The following is a 20,592-nucleotide window of genomic DNA, read 5'->3' on the forward strand; positions in this document are numbered from 1 at the left end:
AAGCTGAAGAAAATGAGAGCCAAAATATGATCTGAGTCTGTCCCATCTGGATTTCCAGAACACCTCATGAAGGGATCTGATACATTGAACACTAATGACCGAAGACCTGAAGAACTGTGGGAGGAACCAAGAACATCATACATGAAGGCAACACAAGGCCTTGTGTTAATCTGGATACTTTAGAGAAGAAACAAATTCACAGAAACTCGTGTATAAGAGATAGTTTTATATAAAGGTTAAGTGCACATCAAGAAAACATCCCAACCCAGTGCTGCCCAAGCCCACAAGCCCAACATTAACCCATATGTCTGTAACACCAATCCACAAAGTCCTCCTCCATCTCACAAAACAGACGCAATGATGCCGACTGCAGGAAGAAAGCCGAATCAGTGAGGTGTCAGCAAGGTGCCTTCCAGGTAAACGTGATGGTCACTCGGGGTCTTGTAGATGGCAGCCAGCACCTTCTCTGTGACATACTGGCAGTGCTTCAGGTCATGGTCATTGTCGGGGAGGATCTCGGGCTCCACAATGGGCACGATGCCATTCTGCTGGCAGAAGCTGGCATAATGGGCCAGCATGTTGGCATTTTCCATGATGGCGAGTGCTGAAGGGGTATGTTAGCCAATCTTCAGCACACAGCGCCACTTGGCAAAGTCAGCGCCATCTTTCTTGTACTGGGCACAGCACTCAGACAGACCGTCCAGCCCTTGGGTGGTGGTCTTGCCGTTTGTTCCTGCCAGGGGCACCACACCCTTGTCGACCGTGATGCCCATGATCCTGCCCTTGGATTTGCTAACTTGGAGGAAGGGGTGCCCGTTTCCACCTTCTGGTAGAAAGTCTCATGGAAGAGGATGGCGCCCCCTATGCAGGAGTTCGCCTGGTCGTCAGCAGCAGCTAGCGGCAGAAGTGGCGATTCTCTTCCGTGTTCTCAGTCCCAGTGGACTGCAGCTGCTTGGCAATGCTTCCTGTGGACTCATCTGCAGCCAGGATGCCCTTGCCCAGAGCCACAATGCGATGGGCAGTGTCAGCTCCTTCTGCACGGGGGCGAGTGCTGGGTTTGGGTAGGCATGGTGGCAAGTTCCTTCCTGGAGGTTGAAGGAGCAGCAGCCGATGGGATCAGTAGCGAGCTAGTCCATACCATATCTTAAAATGAAGGAACTCAAGAAAAAATTCAAGCCTCAAGTTACAGTATTGAAAGATCTGTGGACAAAATGCTGAATGATGCAAGCAGAAGTCAGAAGATGGAGGAATACAGAGTCACTGTACCAAAGAGAGCTAGTCGACAGCCAGCCATTTCTACAGGTTGTGTATAGGCAAGAACAAATGGTGCTGAAGGAGGAAGTTCAAGCTGCACCGGAAGCATTAGCATTCCAAGGCCCCCTGAATTGATAGAATACCAACGGAAACGTTTCAGCCAGCTGATAAAGCGCTGGAAGCATTTACTTGTCTATGCCAAGAAATTTGGAAGACTGCCACTTGGCCAACTGACTGGAAGGAGTTCCATGTTTGTACCCACTCCAAAGAAAGGGGACCCCACAGAATGCTCCCATTACAGAACAGTATTATTGAGATCACATGCAAGTGAAATTTGGTTGAAGGTCATTCAACAAAGGTTGCAGCAGTACATTGACAGGGAACTGCTGGAGTTTCAGGCTGGATTCAGAAGAGGCCGTGGAACAGGGATAACATTGCTGACGTCAGATGGATCTTGGCTGAAACCAGAGAATACCAGAAAGATACTTACCTGTGTTTATGTGTTATTGTCTATGCCCGTGCACGCAACGATGTGGAAACTAACAAACTGTGGACAGCCTTCAGAGACTGGAGACTCCAGAAGACTTCACCGTGCTCCTGAGGAACCTGTACACGATTCAAGGAATTGGGGAAGGTGTGCATCAGGGTTGTATCCTGTCATCAATTTTACTCTATCTTCTTACCAATCTCATCACATTTATTCAGTCTGCCTGCTGTGCACCTAATCAGAGAAGCTGGGTTATATGAAGAAGAATGCGGTATCAGAATTGGAGGGTGGCTTATGAACAACTGTTGATAGGCAGATAATACCACCTTGTCTGCTGAAAATGAAGACTTCAGACCCTAATGGAGATCACGGATTGCAGACTTCAGTACGGATTACAACTCAATGTAAAAGAAAGCAAAGTCCTCACAATCCCACAAAAAGGTTAAATACCATGATAAGCAGAAAAAAATTGAAGTTGTGAAGGCTTTTGTCTTGCTTGAATCCACAGTCAAAGCCCCTGTAAGCATCAGTTGAGATCAAATGACCCGTTACCTTGGGTAAATCTTCAGAGACTTCTTTAAGGTGTGGAAAAGCAAGGAAGGATCTTACACTGACAACTATTCTATCCCTCACCCGCCTGAGCCATGGTGTTTTCCAATCACTTCGTATGCATGTGAACGTTGAACGTCGAATAAGCAAGACTGGAGAAAAATCGATGCCTTTGAACTGCCGTGTTGATAAAGAACAAACAGATGGGTCTCAGAAAAGGTACAGCCAAGAATGATCCTTAAAGGCAAGGAGTGTGAGACTTTGTCACACCTACTTTGGACGTCCTGTCAGGAGAGACCATCCCTGGAGAAGGACATCGTGCCTGGTAAAGTGGAGGGGCAGCCCCAAAGAGAAGAACCCTCCAGAAGATTAGATTGACACAGGGGCTGCCACACTGGCCTCAGGCATGAACAGGTGTGAGGACAGGTGTGGGGGTCTGTTGCCCACAGCCACGTGCCCAAGAACAGCCGAGGCTGGAGTGTTAGTGCCAGCCGAGGGACCACATCTGATCACCTCTGACTTCAGGGAGCTGACAGTCTAGCTCCCCACCAGCCCAAGGCCAGGAGCCACAGGGTGATCAGACAGGCTTCCACTGCCCATCTTCTTTCACTCTCTTCTGTTACCAAACGTTCGTGCCACACAGCTTTCTTCCTCTGGTGGGCTTATGCATGTACCCGTGGTCTTCAGCCCCTCCGTCATGGGGTCCCTTGGCCTCTGCCTCCCTGGGCTGGGAAGTCCAGGTGCACTTCTGCCTCATGGTCTCTGGTGTCAGAGCTGGGGCTCCTCTGCTCAAGTGTCTCTGGGCTCGGCACAGGATCTCTTCCACAGCCTCTGTCAATGGACTGTGTGCTGCTGCTGATGGCTTTTCTTCCTGGTGATCCCAGGAATTGTCTTCCTGCTTCTGATAGGCCTCACTTACGCCCACTAACCCCTTTTATTCGTGTTTCACACACCCTAATTACACTGTCCCACCCAATTCACTTTGGGGTGTTAGAGACATACATGGGTAAAACAAGCCATGCAGGGCACCTGCCTTTCCGCAAATGTGCGTGTCCTGCCACAGAGGTGTTTCCGGTTGGTTCAGTGATCCTGGTCAGAAGTGTCGTCCCTTAAGACTGTGTGCCTTTCGTACCTGAGGGTGTTTTCCATGGGAATCGGCTCCCCCCCAAGCTGCTGCAGGCCTACGTTGGAATTTCTCTTGGCGGCAGGCCAGCTTGTTGATGTCTGTGGAGAAGAGTACTACTGTGTCCATCTTCATCTTAGTGAACATCATCCTTTCCCACAGCCCACTGCTTTACCAAGCACGATGTCCTTTTCCAGGGACTGCTCTCTCTTGACGAAGACAGAATCTCCCCACCCTTGCCTCCTGGGAGCATGCCGGCTGTCCTTCTTCCGAGACAGATGTGTGTGTTCTTTTGGCAGACCGTGGTACTTTTAGTACTCTTCGCCAGCACCCTATAATTCAAGTGCATTGACCTTTCGTCAGTCTTTCTTAGGGTCCAGCCACCACTTGTCTGGTCGTTGGTTGTCGTGTGGTTCTGATGCCCCAGTTTCGACTAACCAGCATGGTCACCCTAAGCGAATGGGTTTCAACAGAGCTTGCAGACGATGGAGAAGGACGAGGCCGTCCACCTCAGAGGAATTAGCCCCGGAACATGATAGAGTCCAAGGGAAAATTTTAAGGGGTCCCAAGATGAGCTAGACTTGCTTTCTACTTGTTGCTGGGAGAGATGATTGGAATCTGACTTTGAGCACCTTGAGGCAGGACCTTCTGTGACAGACTGTTGACATGGAGGACGTCTGAAACCTGGCCCCACTTAACCTGCTGGAAACCAAGCATGTCGTCATGGGAGCAGCTTTGGCTGGGGTCCATCATCTGGGGGCTGCCAGACTCAAGGTGTGGGCCGAGCAGTCTTGTGTTTATTTCTTCCTTAGTGCCTATTGGGTTTCAGTGTGTGGCCCACTGTGCTCAAAGATCAGGGATGTGATTGAGGTTCCTCTCATTACCAGCGACCTTTCAGACTAGTTATAGGATAAGAGGGCCACCTTTTTTAAGAAAAGAAATAAAAGTTCCCTATACAGTGTTGAAAAGATGTGGTTAAGGTGCGGTGAGGCTTGGGATGCCCCAGCCCTCACTGGCTGTCTTCCCTGAGTCCCCACCGATGTGTGAAGAGTAGGCTCTGCCTTGCAGGGCCTTGTGCTGAGGAGGGAGGAGTCTACAGAAGTCTTTTCTGGTTGCTCAGCGCCCAGGGCACCAGACCCCAGAGTTACACTTCTGACCCAGGAGTGCTGGCAGGGAGCGCTCACCTTCAGCTCCTCTCTGTTTTGTGGTCAGTCCTACGTCTCCATGGAGAAGAATGTCTAGTGGACCCTTCTGGATGCCAAGTGCAGAGACCTACTTCCTGAGGCCCATTTTACATTAACATGCTCCCAGGACATTGGATTGATAGTGTTAATTAGAATATGTCTTACAAAAATAATTCACATCTCCTCCACTAATGCACATTGTCTGAGGCCTGTCCACCCTGTGTAGGTGGTCGCAGCCAGGGACTAGGACTCCTAAGGTCAGAACGGTGATCGCACTGCCAGGCTGAGCCCTGGGCGATGTGTGGCCTCCTCAGTCCCTGCCCCATGGGCAGTGCTTGGCCAGGCACTCCTGGCACTTCTGTAGCCCAGACTGTTTCTGTTCCTTTATAGGACACCATTCACTCTCTTGTCCCCTTGTCTCTGTCTTACTCACTGGTCAGACCCCAGCCCTGGTTAAAAGCATCTGTCAGCCTCTCCCAAGCTTCCATTCCAGCAACTGAACATCACCTCCTCACGTCCAAGACCCTACACCTCACATGGGGCCTCTGCACTCGCGGGTCCCCTCTTCAGTTCTCCAAGGTCATTGCCCTCATCTCCAGATGTCCCTCATGGTGCCACCCCCACCCTGGCCTCATGGGCTCACCTCAGGATCAGGGCAAACCCCACAGCTCTCTGGGTCCTCATCACAGTTTCTCTGTGGTCCCTTTCGCTTTGAAACTGCTGAGAGGTCCTCCTTCCCTCCTCCCTCCAAGCCAGGGAAACCCATCATCAGTCCCTCCGTGTGAGTGAGGTCCATCTCACCACGTCCCACCAGTGGTCACTCTACTTAGATCCGCTGCCTTGTTGAGCTGCGTAGCCTTTTCTCCCTTCCTGTGTGCACTTGGTGTGGGTACCACCCAGTGCCCGTGCTTCGGATCAGCACCTCACACTGAGCATGCTCTGTACACTTGGAATTCTCCTTCACCTTGCCCGCCTGCCACCCAGTGTCTAACCTTTCCCTCTGGTCCCTCACATGTCCTGCCTCCTGGACTCCCCAGGGCCCTTGTGACCTCACGCCCCTCACGTGTCCTACCTGCTGGATTCCTCGTCACACACACCACCCACACCAATACCAGGGACGGGGCACCTGCTACTAGGAAGTTCTTCCCTCGCTGCCCAAGCATGTAGGAGTGGCTGTCTTACTTTCTTATATAAATATAGATGTTCATGGTGATTCAATGGGAAATTCAAACTAGCAAAAGAGGACTAAAGGTCACCTGTATTCCCATGACCCCGGGAGCCGCGGTGGGCCCAGCACCCTGTCACCTGTGCCTGTCACCCGTGGTGTGGATGCTTCCAGGCACCGGTGTCTACAGAGCAGTTATGCCAGGTCCCCTGCTCCTTGTACGGGACCTGTGCTGCACAGACAAACAGACTGCCGCCTCATTGCTCCTCATGGGGCAGCAGGGTTCATACTTCAAGTCAATACGTGAGTCCTACCAAGCATTTTGTCGGGCTGCGTCCAGCACTGGGCGGGTGGACCGTCATTTACGTAACCAGTGCAAGTGTTAGTTAGCGTGAGCAGCCCGCAAGTGAGCCTCGCTGCCACGGGATCTTGGCCTGTGTCTCCCCCCAGTTCTAAAGAGTACCATACTGGATTGGAGTCGCTGCAGCAGGGGTGTTGTTATGTGCTAGGTTTGTTTGTTTTTATTGCTGTGGCTGAATTGATTGCCCTTCATAGAGGATTGTCTCGATCACGGTCAGCCCTCTACCCTTGCCCACTCCAGGTCAGGGACGCAGATGGAACCTGTTCTTCAGAGCAGGCTGCAGCTTGACCTCACGAGCTCACAGATGTCTTTTTCAATGGGACTCACTATTGACTCCGCGTGTGCGTAGCATGAAGCAGATCAGAAAGAAATCTTAGATGACTGCAATGTCAGGGATAGCTGGGGTGTTCGCCTCTTGTTGCTGACCCTGGAAAATGTCCCTTCATGTTCTCTTCAGGCCAGAACACTCCGGAAACTGATCCAGCAAACATTTAGACAATTTGCCAACCTGAACAGAGAAGAGAGTATTCTGAAATTCTTTGAGATCCTCTCCCCGGTGTACAGATTCGACAAGGAATGCTTCAAGTGTGCCCTTGGTGTGAGTGTGGGGACCCGGGGATTGTGGAGCAGCGGGGCTTCTTGTGCCTTCACAAGTTGCATGTCCATTTCTACAGAAAGGCATGTGTGTCAGGGTTCGAGCAACATGAGTTCCTGGTGCTGTTTTGCACTGGGGAGACACGCAGAACCCAAACCTGCCAATGTGAGGCTCGACTCCTCTGTGCAGCGTGCCTTTGTTCATAAGTAAGTTCTGCTCTGCCCCACTGGAGCGCTTCTTTTTGCTGCCTGTGGGCTCCGGGCTCCGGGCTCGTGTGCTCCCTGCAGAAGCCACACTACAATTGGCACAGTTCGCTCATCCGGTCCTGAATCAGTGTGGCTGCAAAGATGTGCCCAGCCCCTCGGTTCCTCCTGCAGCCACGCCCATGTAGCTAAAATACCTCTTTTGCCCCCTTCCTGCTGCCTCCCGAAAAGTCAAGCTGGGTCATCTCGGTGGAGCTGGCCATCGGCCCGGAAGACGGCATCAGTTACCTGACGGACAAGGGCTGCAATGTAAGTGCCTCTGCGGGCCATTCGCCCCTCTGACGTAGGCACCACCCTGGGCTGGAACCTGAAGTGTCCCCACCCCCGGGGCCTCTGCAGAGTGCTCCCCTCCCGGAAGGAGTGAGCAGCACACTGACCCGAGGGCGGCTGTGCGGTCTGCATGGGTTGTCAGGGCTGACCTGGAGAAAGGAGGAATCCCACTTCTCAGCCAGGTTCTTTGTTTGGAGAAACGCCAGGGACTCACTCCATGATACAGAGACCTTTGTTACAACCCGCTTTTGGGGGTTGGGGGTGCCTTTGGGTTGGTGGAGTGGGGGTGGGCGGGGCGTGAAGAGTAGGTAGTTCACAGAGCAGACTCGTCCTGTCCACAGCCTACACACCTGGCCGACTTTACCCAAGTGCAGACCATCCAGTATTCCAACAGCGAGGACAAGGACCGGAAAGGAATGCTGCAGCTGAAGATCGCAGGTGCCCCTGAGGTATGTGCCATGCCCACCTGGAAGGCGAGGAGGCATTTGTTTTAGAGGCCTAACTAGAAGATGATGATCAGGTGCCCTCAGCAGGAGACACCTGGTGTGCGGCTGTTGTGAGTGACCAAGGACACCACCTCTGGAAGCTCCGGTCAGAAGGTCTCTTCCTGCTGCCACCTGCACACAGGACATTCTCAGCATGAGTCACAACAGTGGGGACCGCAGGGCAGCTGGGCGTCGGGGCACCGGGAACAGGCCTGTCACTCATACCACGCCGCAACCCGGCAGATGATTCCCACCCTTTGCTCTGTTCCAGCTTAGAGAGGGGAAGCCAAGGCCCCAGGAGCCTGACCCCGCTGCCGGAAGGGAGTAAATATTTCTAGGACTCGGCATGCATCTGTGCTGGAGAGTAATAGCACAGAAAGTTCAGCAGGACCAGGCATGTTCTACATCAAGAAGAGGGGTAGCCAGTCCCCTCTGAGCAAGAAAGAGAATGGAATTCTGCTAGTTCTCATTCACACACATAAATTATGGTGGCCCCTGGATGAAAATGCCCTACACATCAGCTAGTTTTCCAAGAAAGCATAGTCTGACTTCCTGGTTCTCTCAGCTTCTCTCCGCTGGTAGAGCACCAGAAGGGCCAAGCATCCGGAAGGGAGAGACTGCCTCTACCCCACACCCGTACACATACACACACACCCCTTTATGTTCTAGAAAGTGCACCTCACATGAAGGCCTGGGATTGCTTTCACCTGCTCTTGCCTTCTGCCACAAGGGTTCTGAGAGTCCTGCCCTTAGGATGAAACTTTCCCTAGGATGGGTGACAAGGGACAGTTACCCCCCGCCCTGCCCCGCCTCTCGCAGAGAGGCTGAGGTCAGCACACAGCTGTGCTTTTGGTGATGAAGAAGAACAATGATGTCTCTCTTGTCGGTCTCTCCCCTGTTCAGCCTCTGACAGTGACGGCCCCATCCTTAACCATTGCAGAGAACATGGCCGACTTGATCGACGGCTACTGCCGGCTGGTGAACGGAGCCACCCAGTCTTTCATCATCAGACCCCAGAAAGGTGAGGTGCAGGCATGTAGACTCCGAGTTCCCCTGGGTGCTCTGGGCCCCTCGTGGTGATCTCTCCACTCCTGACCCAGACCGGGAGCACAAGGAAAATGCCCTTGGTGCTCTGCGTCCGGTTCCCAGGGCCCACCAGTGTTTTCTAGTGAACTCTGGCCAGTTCAGTTCGTGTCTCTTTTTAATGCCCCTTATGACTCACATTAAAGTGTGCCTACTCTTTGTTCTCGTATAATTACCAAAGCTCAGAATAGTGGAAGAGCAAAATAAATGTCAGCTCATGGGAAGCAGAAGGCAGGATGAAACCAGATGGTCTCGACCAGAAATCGGGGGCGGGTTTGCCGGATGGAGGCTTGTGGATGGTAGGTTTCTGGCATGATTAAAGACACGTGTCCCAGCAGAACCCGAGCATTGAAGCAACATTGGCCTCTGGAATCCTTTCTGGCTTGTGGGCTCATGTCCCCAGGAGATGACAGGGTCTGGGAGGAGGAGTTGAAATGAAGGTGCTTTACAGAAATTACATATGGATGTGTGTGTGTGTGTGTGTGTGTGTGTGTGTGTGTGTGTGTGTGTAGAGTAAAACTGAATTGGAAGCTAATGGAATTTTTTCATGAACCATTTGAAGGCCTTGCCCCGGTGTTTGTAGTCAGCACCCTGTCACTGGGTGTTGTCAGCTTGCTGAGATCCCTCCTGACTGTGACATTGATACCAAGGTAGAGAATCCAGACTCGGCCGAGTATCCAGGAGAGACCACAGAAACCTTTGAGGAAAGGGTGTGGCCACTCACACCCCCCAGCTGCTCACTCTGGTAAACATGGCCGCCTTGGGAACCCCGTGGAGAGGTTCTGTGCTGTCCTGTAGGGTCGTTAGGAGCTTTTCAAAATGAAAAACAGTTATAAAAGCCCCAGACCAAAAGGCCACTGAGTACAAGCTAAGGTGGTATGATTTAAGGACATGACTAATCTGACAAGTGGTTCTTTCCACTGTGACCAGACCTATAAACACTATTAAGCTATTTCTGAGATACAGTGTATATTTATCATAGGAGGTTGGGTGTGAAATACAGTAATAAAGTTGATTGCACAAACCACTGAAGCGGCCCTCCCTGGAAGCTTTTGCCTCCGCTCATTCAGTTTATACGCTAACCCTCGAAAGTACCCAGGTGAGCATGGGAGGGATTCCTGCACATGGAGCTGGTGCCTTGAAGACTGGAAAGTGTTGCTGATGATCTAGAGATGGTCATTTCTGTGCACCTTTGGTGGGCCGCTCCCAGCCTTGCACGGCACCCAGACCCTGCTGTGACAATCAGCGCATACCCTCCCGTATGCTGTCCCCGACCACTCGTGATGCCTCCCACGTGCCTGCGTGGCCTGGGAGCCTAAGCTTCTCCCGCTGTTCCTATTCCGTTCTCCTGGTTTGGTAAATACTGTGTTCATCGCCCAAAGCCCTTTCTCGTGTCAGCCAGAAAGAATGTTCCGAAGTCCAACATGAAGGGAGCTTTAACGTCTGTCTTCCTGCTAGTTACTCACGGCACAGGGAACTGTTTCTGTGTGCAGCTCCAGCTTCTCCGTCACGGGAGAGGAGCTCGAGGAGAGCACGCAGCGTAAAAATAAAGTGGCATGTGGGCGGATACCAACTGTCCACCGGCCCACGGGAGGGAGCCTTGTTGGTGTAGCAGTCATGAGTTACCAAGCCCCCACTTTTTCTGCAGGAGAAACATGACAGCCTCAGAGTCCCTAGGGAGCCACTCTACCCTGTCCCACAGCGAGTCTGAGGCATTCTCCAGCAGGGCCCTTTGGGTTTTGGATGAATTATTAAGCTTGAAGATATTTCTGCCTTATTTGAGTGTCAAAGGCGTTTCCCTGCGTCTGATGGAGCACGTGTCTTAGCTCAGTCATTCATCTGCGTCCCTGGATGGTGAGCTGTGCCGTGGTGGGCAGCAGGTCTCGGCCCTGCTGAGAGTGTGGCAGTTCCTGGCCGCCTGTCGCTGTTGCCCAGATGCTATCTGATCGTTTGCTGCTCGAGCACAGTGACCACCTATGGGGGACCCTCCCAGGTGCCACAGGCCAGGTGTCTTCGACCAAACCCCACCCCAGAGTGGACACGCAGCCTTGGTAAGGCTCTCTCAACTCACTAAAGACAAGACAGCCCGATTCCAGGGGGCGCTTCCCAGCAGAAGGAGAGGTACCCAGTAGCCAGATGGCCCAGAGGTGATGAGAGGCCATTTTTCACCTTTGGGTTGGGGGACGGTGCTGATGCCCTCTCGTCCACTCGGCGCAGTGGGAACTGCCCTCTCAGGTGGATGTCTTCAGAGGACAATTTGGCAGCAGTCCCCTGCCCTCAGACCCCACCTTCTGCCTTCTACAAGTCAAGTCTAATTTATGTGTTGAGCCATTGGTCCCAGAATGCCCACTTTAACACTGTTTATAACCGTGACAACTAGACGGCGTGTCAGCATCACAGACGGGAATGCTGGACCACGCATCTGTGCTCTCGCACTCCAACTGTGGCGCACGCATAGCACCCCAACCGAGCCGCCCAGAACCACCCGCCCCGTGGGTCCCCGAGCGTGTACACCTTCACTGGAGCAGACCACCTCCCCTGCTCCCCTCAGACGTGTGGCTTCAGGCTATCCCGTGTGTCCCCTTCTATGGCACCAGGCATGTAGTACTAGGCACCTATGAAAAAGTAACTGGCCCGCCTTTCTCTCGGGGAAATGCACATTTCAGTGACGTGCAAATAGATCGCACTCACGGGCCAGTTGAAGGAGCGTGTTGCTCACGGACAGTGTTGCAGGGCTGAGGTAGGTCCAGTGTTCAGAGGGGAGTAAACTCATGGCTGGCTTCTGTTAGTCTAAACTTGGTCTTTCTGGTGTGACCTGGTTGTTGGGCCTGAGTGTTGCACGTCCAGGTCAGAGTGAGGGAGCTGGGACCGAGACCGTGTCTACACTGCGTGTGGGCGTGCTGCACACACTCCTGTCGGTGAGAGCAGCTGTTGTGCGCAGGGGGTTCATTGACTCATGCCTCGGACACCCGGGGCTCTGCCTGGTGCTGAGTGCCTTGGGCTCACGAGTCTTACCCTCATGGGCCCTGGCCACCAGGTGCCCTGTCAATATAGCATAGGCTGGGCAAGGAGCCCCACAATTACATTCCCTGGAGGGGAAGGGGTGCTGACCTGAGGTTGGTGGGAGCACACCGAGGTGCAAAGACACTGCACGGGAGAGTGAGGGAGCTTCGGGATGCAGGGAAAGCTGCGGGGAGGTCCTGCCAGGGTGGAGGGGGTCGCCTGTGTGAGACACTGGCAGCAAGTCAGTCGCACATTGAGAAGGAAGGGAGGTGTCCTGCCTCTGGTGCCCTCCTTGACATCCCCCAAAGATGCGGTGGGGGTTAGGGTGAAGTGCTTTACTTGTGTCCTCAGAGCCGTTGAGAGCCACTGAAATCGTGAGCAGAATGACGTGGAGACGGGAGGGAAGAGTATTCTGGCAGCACTGTGATTTGGAGATGAAGTCAGAGGGTCACTCAGAGGCTATTAGAATATCCCTCATACCAGGGTGGTAGCCAGAAACTACCATGTAACAGAGACTCACCTCTCTCTCGTTTCCCTTCTAGAAGGCGAGCGGGCTCTGCCATCGATACCAAAGTAAGTGTTGGGTGCCCCCTGGGAGTTCTAGAGACGGCAGAGTGTGCGGCGGCTCCGTCCAGTGTACGTGGAGATAGATATACCGCTGTACCTGCTGTTGGATGAGCAGCTGTCCCTGCAGGATGATAGACTGCGTGTGCACCTGGGACAAGCAGCCATTGCTCACTGAGAAGCACTAGGAGAGCTAGGAAGAGAAATAACTAACCCCAGAGGCCATTGCGGTGAATAGGGTAAAACTGGGGCAGCGGGTGTCGGCCTTCTCCCTATTGCCCACAACCCTGCCCACCTCCTCAGAGTGCTCCAGACTTGGCCACTGCCCTCCGTGGGCTTGGCCACCTCCAGTACCTGCCTGGGTCAGTTCAGGGGACTATCGGTGCTGTCAGCATAGGGAAACCACAGCTGAGACTAAGAGCAGAGCAGGCCAGGCGCAGTCCTGCCCCAGAGGGCCACACAGCATGCGCACGGACCCCCGGGTCCAGGAGAGAGAAGCCTCTGGTGAGTCTCAGGGCCAAACCTGGGGGACCACCTTAGGTGGGGCTCCTGGTGGCTGGGTGGCAAGTGGGAGAAGCTCTCAGCTTGGGCAGGCTTTCTGCACTGCAGACATCGACTCAGGGCCACCATCAGACCAAGAACTAGTCCTTAAGGTGTCTTCAGTTCTGGACTGCCCTTGAAGAATGAGGCAGGAACCTCAGACCCAGGTGGGGTGTGGGAAGAGGCTGTCAGTCAGACGTGGGCATCAGCGCTAGAAAGCAGAGCAAGCCGATTTGGGAGAGCAGTGTGTATATGCCAGTGCAGTCGGGACAGCACCGGGCTGTGACATGGCTTGCTGTTGACAGGTCCACTGTGGAACGGCTTCCCAGGAGTCCTTAGAGGGTACAAGGGGTCCAGCAGTGACTGCTAACACCCGGAGCCTCTCGGCAGGCTTCCAAAAGGTGGTGGGACAGTTATCTGCACCCCTGGGACTCCAGGAGCTGCCTGGACTCGGGTCAGCCCCCAGGAGGGCGGCTTCCCAGTCGGCTGTGGGACAAGGAAAGAAAGATGTTTCAAGAACGCACTCAGTGGGAGGAGCCTCCCTGCGTTGACACCAGTGTTTGAAACCCCTGTTGCCTGGTTCTGGAGACTAGGGGAGCGTCTGCAGTGGCTCCGCTGCAGGGTGTGCTTGTGGGTCTGGAGAGAGGTCGGTCTGCTGTTTAACAGTCACAGCAGCTTCAACGTCTGCAGCCTGCAGGCTCCTCTCTCAGTTTCCTTCTTGGCTAAAATGTGAACCTAAATTATGCATGCGTTTCCTAACTGTCACCCAAATCGCGATTGGCCCTTCGTTTCATCTGGTTAGATATGTAGATCATAGCTCTGAGTGTAGGTGTGTTTTTATTTTATGTTTTAGTCCCACGGCTTTTGGGAAATCATTTTCCTTTGGGAAAACCGCTTGATTTTGCTATCGCTTTTCCCCTTGCACATCACGTGAGAGGCACTGGGTGTGGACACGTGTGCTTCATGTGAAGCACTCAGCCTGGTTCACCTGTCACATGTGGGCCTCGTGTGAGATGGGCTCACCAGCAGCTAGAGCAGGGCTTTCAGTTGTCCACGTTCATTCCTGTCCTGGAAACACTGCGGCAGTCGGGCTCCTTCCCCTGCGGCCCCCGTGGTCAGAGCAGTGGTCTGTCTCGGGATTTGCTGGGCCGAGCCGGGTCGGGCGGCACTCATATGGTGACTCCTCTGTTACAGGCTCGCCAACAGCGAGAAGCAGGGCGTGCGCACCCACGCTGTCTCCGTGTCAGGTAAGAGGGAGCCCGTGGCCCAGCGCTGGCAAGCACAGCGGCCTGGAGCCGTGGGGTCAGGAGTCTGTGCCTTTCTTCAACACCGGCTTCCCTCCTAGACCACTTCCTGAGGGCACCCACCTACCATCTCTGAGTTCCTTTAAATTCGGCTCATGGACTTTACTTCTTGCATGAACATACATTTTCACGTTGGGTGATCATCCACCAGATTGTAGAGGGTCCTGAATCCACTTTAATGTCACGCTCATCACATTGAAAACGAGTTATGTTGAAACTGCTGTTACAATTTATCTTTGCAATTCAGCGTATACTTTGACTTTTTTAAAGCTGGGGAAATGTGACTTATTTTTTACCTCTTTTTAATATAATGAACATAAAATTGTGTTTGGGTGTTGCTTTTTGAAAAATATGTTTAAGATGCTGGATATAAGCCTTATCTGAACTCTTAGCTGCCGAAGTGACTGCTGCCTCTTTCCTGATACGGTTTCAAAGTTGTGCATCTTTTTCCCCACCAGTTGGACCATGTGGAAAGAAGGTGGGGTCGGAAAGACCATCTCCCATCAACCCATTTCGCTATCTTCGCGTGTATAGGAAAGATGTGTACAAGGGGTAACACATCGTGTATGTCTGCACTGAGATATCAAAGTGAGCTGATGCTGTGTGTACACACACGCGCACGCACACATCGACAAGGATGCTCCATGGAGCTCATGGAAAAATGGAATGGAAAGGAGAATGGAATTTTTCCATGAACATTGTAAAGCTCCATCGTGTCTATATACACATGGATATAACCAGTCTTATTTTATGTATTTTATATGTGAGCATATATGTTACATTTTAAAAATAATAGCTTCTTCATAACTTCTGTGTCAGGTAATCTCACAGCCTCGCTTAGAGAAAGTCTAATCCTGATCTCTCCAATGAGCTTTGAGTCAGTTTTCCCTGAGATATAGTTTTCTGCTTTTTGCCTAATTGATGACTGGATTTTTGGGGGGTCTTTAGAGAACTAAAGTAAAACACAATTGTTTGTGTGTTTATGGTGCACAAATGTCCTAAAAGCCCTTTCCTGTGGACTAGTCATATGTGATCTCTTGGAGGTCAAAGTCTTGCTACTGGGGTTTATGCAGGCACAGGTCTTTTGGAAACAAAGTGTGTGGAAGGTTGATCCCACCGTCTCTCAGTAATACATTTGTCTTAGCCTCACAAGTTAAGGTGCTTCCCAAAGTCCAATCTCAGCAGTGGCCCCGGGGTCTGCTAAGCCAGGTCAAGGCAGAGAAGTTGCCTTAAAAGATTACACTGACTTTTTTTTTGGTATTCCAAAGGGGTAGTTTTGATACGTTTGTTTTTCCCAGAGAATACAGAGGTGAAGAAGTTGTAAAACAAACTGAAGACTGTATGGGTGAGGAAAATGCTAGAGGTGCCTTGTGGGTTTTTCTTCCCATTGTGACAGTGCCTGACCTCCAAAGGTCGCACCAGTCATCCTGCGGGGAGAAAGCTGTCCACAGCCGGATCTCGCCCCTTACAACTCCCCTTTGTTCCCAAAACAACAACAACATTGAAAAGAGAACATGATTTCAGTCCTTCAGAGATTGCCATTGGGATGCGATGTAAACTGAAGAGCACAGATGTGTTTGGGGAAGGGCTAGAGCAGCGGTTCTCCACCCTCCAAATGCCGCGACCCTTTCAGATAGTTCCTCGTGTGGTGACCCCAACCATAACATTATTTCCGTTGCTACTGCAGAACTGTAATTTTGCTGCTGTTAGGAATCGGGCGACCCCTGTGAAGGGGTTGTTCGAACCCCCCCCTCCCCCACGCACACACACACACAGGGGTCGGGACCCCCATCCGGAGTGTAAAGACCTAGGGTCCCAGTTTTTATGCAGTCCGCTTCATTTGGTGGCAATTTCTAATGCCTTTTAGATTCAGACTGCTTACATTCCATGTTCTGATTCCTGATGGGTGATTGCAGCTGTTCCTTTTCATTTTGGATCATTCCACGTGATTGTGGTTGACTCTGCTTTGAGGAGGCAGCTCTTCCTCGGTCGTGTGTTGAGTGCCTTCCAATCTCAGTGGCTCATCTTCCAGCACTAAATCTGATGATATCCCACTGCTGTCCTTCAGCTTCACAGTGGCTAATCCCTCAGAAGTAGAGAGTCTGGAAGCGCCACTGCAACCTGTTTCCTTTGGGTGACCCTGCTGGTATTTGAACTACTGGTGACTCATAGCAACAGGCCAGCCACCCCAGCACAACACACTGACAGAGGAGCAATGGTATTTCTTCCTCGTTGTCTCTAACTGCAAATTCAATCTCCAATCCCTTTCTTTGCAGCCACATGACTTTTATGTCATCAAGTCTCGATTCAGAACGTGCAGAAAATTTTATAATAATTAGAAGTTAGCCTTTTGAGCTCAGCCCTCAAAACCCTTCAGTGTCTGCCCACCTCCTATTCCGCCTCATCCCTGTCTGCTGGTGTTTTTCAGTCAAAGGAAGTTGCTAGTCCGGCCCCTCTGCTTTGGATCAGGCCGGCCCCTCAGCCCACATGCTTTCTTGGCTATGTGCTCTCCCACCGGTCTTTGCCTCTGCTCTGCTTTCACATGCCACTGCCACGAGGGTCGCTCACAGATGCAGCAGAGCAGTTGGGCCAGCTTCGTGTGGCTGTTCCCGTGTGCCACAGACGTTTGGATGTAGCTTCTTCCCGACCTAGCTGCCACAGTCTGTACAACACACTTCACTCCGGTGCTGTGGCCTCACGCTTCTGGGAAAGCCTTTGTCCAGCTGGTTCTGTTACTGAACCCTGAGGTCATTTCTGTACCCGGACCTAACGATTATGGCTCCAAATAAAGGACACCCTTGGCAACGTGTATCTTTTCTCTGTGGATTGTAATGTGCATCGCTCTGAGTGTGAGGGTTTGGTTTACCTTGACTTGCAGTCCGCTCTGAAGGCCTCGGGACCTGCTCTTCATCCACGTGCATCCATGTTCTCTTGACTTTCAGCCAGCCCAGGTTACGTCATCTGTCTGTCACAGGTGGCGATGAGCCTGCTTCCCAGCCCAATGTTGCACTCTGCTTCGTGTGGGCCAGCCTCTTCAGAGTCTGTGTCCAGCATACAGACTGAGTAAGGATGGAGAAGGAATACCAGGTGACACGCACCATTGTTGATTGCAAACGACGCGGTAATCCCTGGGTCATTTCCAGTGACCGCTTCCTGATCCACATGAGCTTAATAACGTGCCCTGGACTTCCTTTCCCATCAGTACCTTCCAGTTGCATGCCTCTGCATAGTCGTTAACATGCAAGTAAACATCCTTCTGCTTTTTGCTAAGATCTGCCTGATGCCATCATGGCATGCCTCCTCTCATCCTCTCTGCTAAATCTAGCATTAGTTTCTAGTGCTTCTGTCTGTGCACTGCTACAACAATGGTTTCTTTAATGGTCTTTAGCCAAGCTTCACTTACATGTGATATTGTTCACTAATCCCTACATTTCGTTGGGTCGTCTTTCTCTAGAATGGGCCTCTTCCAAGTGGTTGGCTTGGTAGCTTTCTTCCAAACTTCTGGATGCAGATGAGCGAGTGCTCCCTGTGCTTCGTCAACGTGTTGAAACATGTCGTTAGGGTCTTATGTAGGTTCCTGAAGCCCTGCTTTTCCCTAATGCCATCAGTGCGGGGTAGATATCTTCCTTCAGTGTCACTGGTTCTGGGTCACATGCTACCGCTTGAAATGGTTAGCATGCACCAGTTTTGGGCACGTTTACTCCATGTAGTCCTTTGAAATGTGGTCAGTTAAGTGGCCCTCTGAGCCACGTTAGCCCCTTATGCAGCGTATTATCAGGTCTAGTCTCTGTGCCTGTGGCTAGAGTTGCATATTGGAGGAGCTTTTTTCCAAGATTAAAGGGCTGCATCCTGAGTCCCCACGGGAGTCGCGGGTGTGAAGCAGGTCATCACCGCCTCTTGGGGAAGCAGTCTGGTAGAAGACAAACCACCTCTCCATCAAAGGCAGGCCTCGGAGTAGAAGAGCGGAGACACACAGAGAACTTCCCGGACCATCCGCAGGCCTGCCTCCGTGCTCTCCTTGAAGTGCAGGGTCCAAGACCAGAGTGGGACAGGGCAGCGGAGTCAGGCCACGCCCAGGAGCTGCAGCAAGAGGCCCGTGAGAGAGACCAGGAGACTGAAGCAGAGCATTGGCTGGCTTCCCCACCCCCGAGGCACAGGCCAAGGGTCCACGTGGTTCAGAGGCAAGGCACTGAAGGGAGGCCTGGCTATTGACCAAGGAGTAGTGTCGCTGTGAACCATGACCGCATTCTCTTTGTTTGCGGATCCTAACTTGTGACCTGATAGACCCCCGTGATTGTCACTATTGTGTGCGAGTTGTGTATGATCCGCAGTGGACGATCAAGCCCCCCACAGGAGTAGAGTGCTGTGAGAGGAGTGGTTATGTCGGAATCAGCATAGGTCAGGATGGACAGACGGAGCATGGAAGTGCATCTGACCGCTGCCACGTGCGCTCCTCATGCTGCCACTCGTCGGTACTTCCTGCCTCGTCCCATAGTGTGCTCGTGTGTCTCTGCCTGCAGCCCTTCAGCTTAGGGGATGCCGAACCTGCGCTCCTCCCAGGGGTGCATCTCCTCAGTGCTGTGCTGTGGTCATGAGCCGCCTCCAAGTCACCATTTCTTTCCTTTGTTTGAGCTGCTTGGCTGACATCCTTTCTCCTTGGTTCTTTCCTGCCTCTTTCATGACCTTTTGCTTTCTGCATGTGTGATGGTCTTCATGTCACTCACATTCAGTGTGTCAGACTGGTTCTTGAAAACCAGGTGAGAGAGGCTCAAGGTTGTGGTCTGGCTCCCATGGACTTGCTCTAATTCCCTTCGCCGTCAACCTCAACGTCCACGTGCGCCCTTGATGGTCTGTTCCACAGTCGGCCCAGGCCTCACTTTCATTCCTAACAAGCGCGGCTCCATGGGCTCTTCCCACAGTCATGCCCGTTTGGTTCCTGTGTGCCCCGTCAGGCAAAGTCCACGGTGCTGTTGTGTGGAAGCCCGTGCCCCTCCCCCACGGCAGGCCTTGGGCACTCCACTCTCAGATGGCATCCGCTGCGTTTTGTCATGGGTTTGGTGGGAGAAGAGGCTTCCTGTGACCCTGACCACTGTGATTGTCCGACTTGGAGGTGGACAAGGATGCGAGTGGTCAGGATCCGTGCACCCACAGACATCTCCTTCCCATCAGCATGTGGGGGCTCGCTTTCTGGTGAGACTTGAGGCTGCTAATCTCATCATGTCTGGCAAAATAGAGGGTGGGGGTAAGAGGAAGACCCTCCTCACCAGGCGGATTGACACTGAACACGTGTAAGCATCTTTCTGGTGGCGTGAGCTGAGACAACCACAGTGGTGAGGGCGGGGCAGGACCAGGCAGTGTTTGCTTCTGTTGTGCGTCATCACCCCTTTCCTCTGGTTGCTGAGAGCTAACACTGTGGCCACTGCCTGTGCTGTGCATGGCCGTCCCCAGGGCCCCGGGGCTAAAACAGCCTCCTGTTCCTTGGCCTCCCTCCCAGAGGGCCTGTATCACGGTGGCTGTGAGAAGCTGAGCCGAAATCACTGCTGGGAGCTGGAGCCAGCGTTTGCTCGGAGCTCTCACACACCTGCCTGCCCCTCCCTTCTTCCTGAAATCTGTTCAGAACCGAGTGGGTTTCCATCTTCTCCCCACGACCTCCCCGCTGTCAGGAACGCAGTGCTTTGAGAAGCGTTTGACCGAAGCGGAAGAGTCGTTTTTGCCGTCCCAGAGGGACGCCGGCTGCACAGTCGGTCAGCAGGGTCGGGTCACAGCCCGTCTGCACTGGTGAGGTGGACTCTGCCTTTCTGCCTCGGATGTGCGGGCAACGTGCAGACGTCCCTGGCGTGCTGCTTGCCCTGACTTCCCCGACCCCATCTGAAGCACTGGCCTCTCCTGTTGATGCCCAACACCTGTGTCCACACATGTTTCAGGGCCAGAACTGCTGTGTGACTGCACGTTTCACACAGCGTGCCCACTGCCGTCCTTGGCTTGTCTACAGTACTGTCGCTCTGTGCCCCTCCAGGGCTGGAATGTGCCGGCCGGCGCTCAGAGCGTGAGCGACTACATGGACGCACAGATGCTTCACGGCCTGGGGTCAGCCGTGTGCCCCTCCAGCTGTCTGTGCTTGCAGCATTTCGTGCAGGTGTGCTTCTGCGGTCTGTGTCTGTGGTTTGGTTTGCCTGCTTCCCCACAGCTCGTGGGAAAGTTCCACCAGCTTTCATCCCCCTTTTCCCACGAGCTCTGAGAGGCTCCCACACAGGGCTTGTTGTGGCTGAGGTGGGAGATGAGGTGGATCCTACGAATGTCCGTTTTATAGCCAAGTGCACAGTGATGAGGCTAGAGGGCGGTGTGCCGGCAAGTGTCTGCGA

At 52.9% G+C, this 20,592-nt stretch overlaps 1 protein-coding gene and 1 pseudogene across 6 annotated transcripts in view; one reads left to right on the plus strand and one right to left on the minus strand.

Annotated features, from left to right (window-relative positions):
- The window catches only part of PTK2 (protein tyrosine kinase 2), a 181,529-nt gene that overhangs the window by 108,511 nt on the left and 52,426 nt on the right, over positions 1 to 20,592 (plus strand). For all 6 annotated transcript variants that reach the window (XM_075549219.1, XM_075549213.1, XM_075549218.1 and 3 more), the window contains 6 exons: positions 6,581 to 6,721; positions 7,153 to 7,230; positions 7,593 to 7,700; positions 8,640 to 8,757; positions 12,365 to 12,395; positions 14,121 to 14,173. In XM_075549219.1, the coding sequence (XP_075405334.1) occupies positions 6,581 to 6,721; positions 7,153 to 7,230; positions 7,593 to 7,700; positions 8,640 to 8,757; positions 12,365 to 12,395; positions 14,121 to 14,173 (529 nt within the window). The remainder of the gene's footprint in view (positions 1 to 6,580; positions 6,722 to 7,152; positions 7,231 to 7,592; positions 7,701 to 8,639; positions 8,758 to 12,364; positions 12,396 to 14,120; positions 14,174 to 20,592) is intronic.
- On the minus strand, positions 387 to 3,563 carry LOC142448468 (fructose-bisphosphate aldolase A pseudogene; annotated as a pseudogene).

Source organism: Tenrec ecaudatus, chromosome 5 (genome assembly GCF_050624435.1).
Source record: "Tenrec ecaudatus isolate mTenEca1 chromosome 5, mTenEca1.hap1, whole genome shotgun sequence".
NCBI lineage: Eukaryota > Metazoa > Chordata > Mammalia > Afrosoricida > Tenrecidae > Tenrec > Tenrec ecaudatus.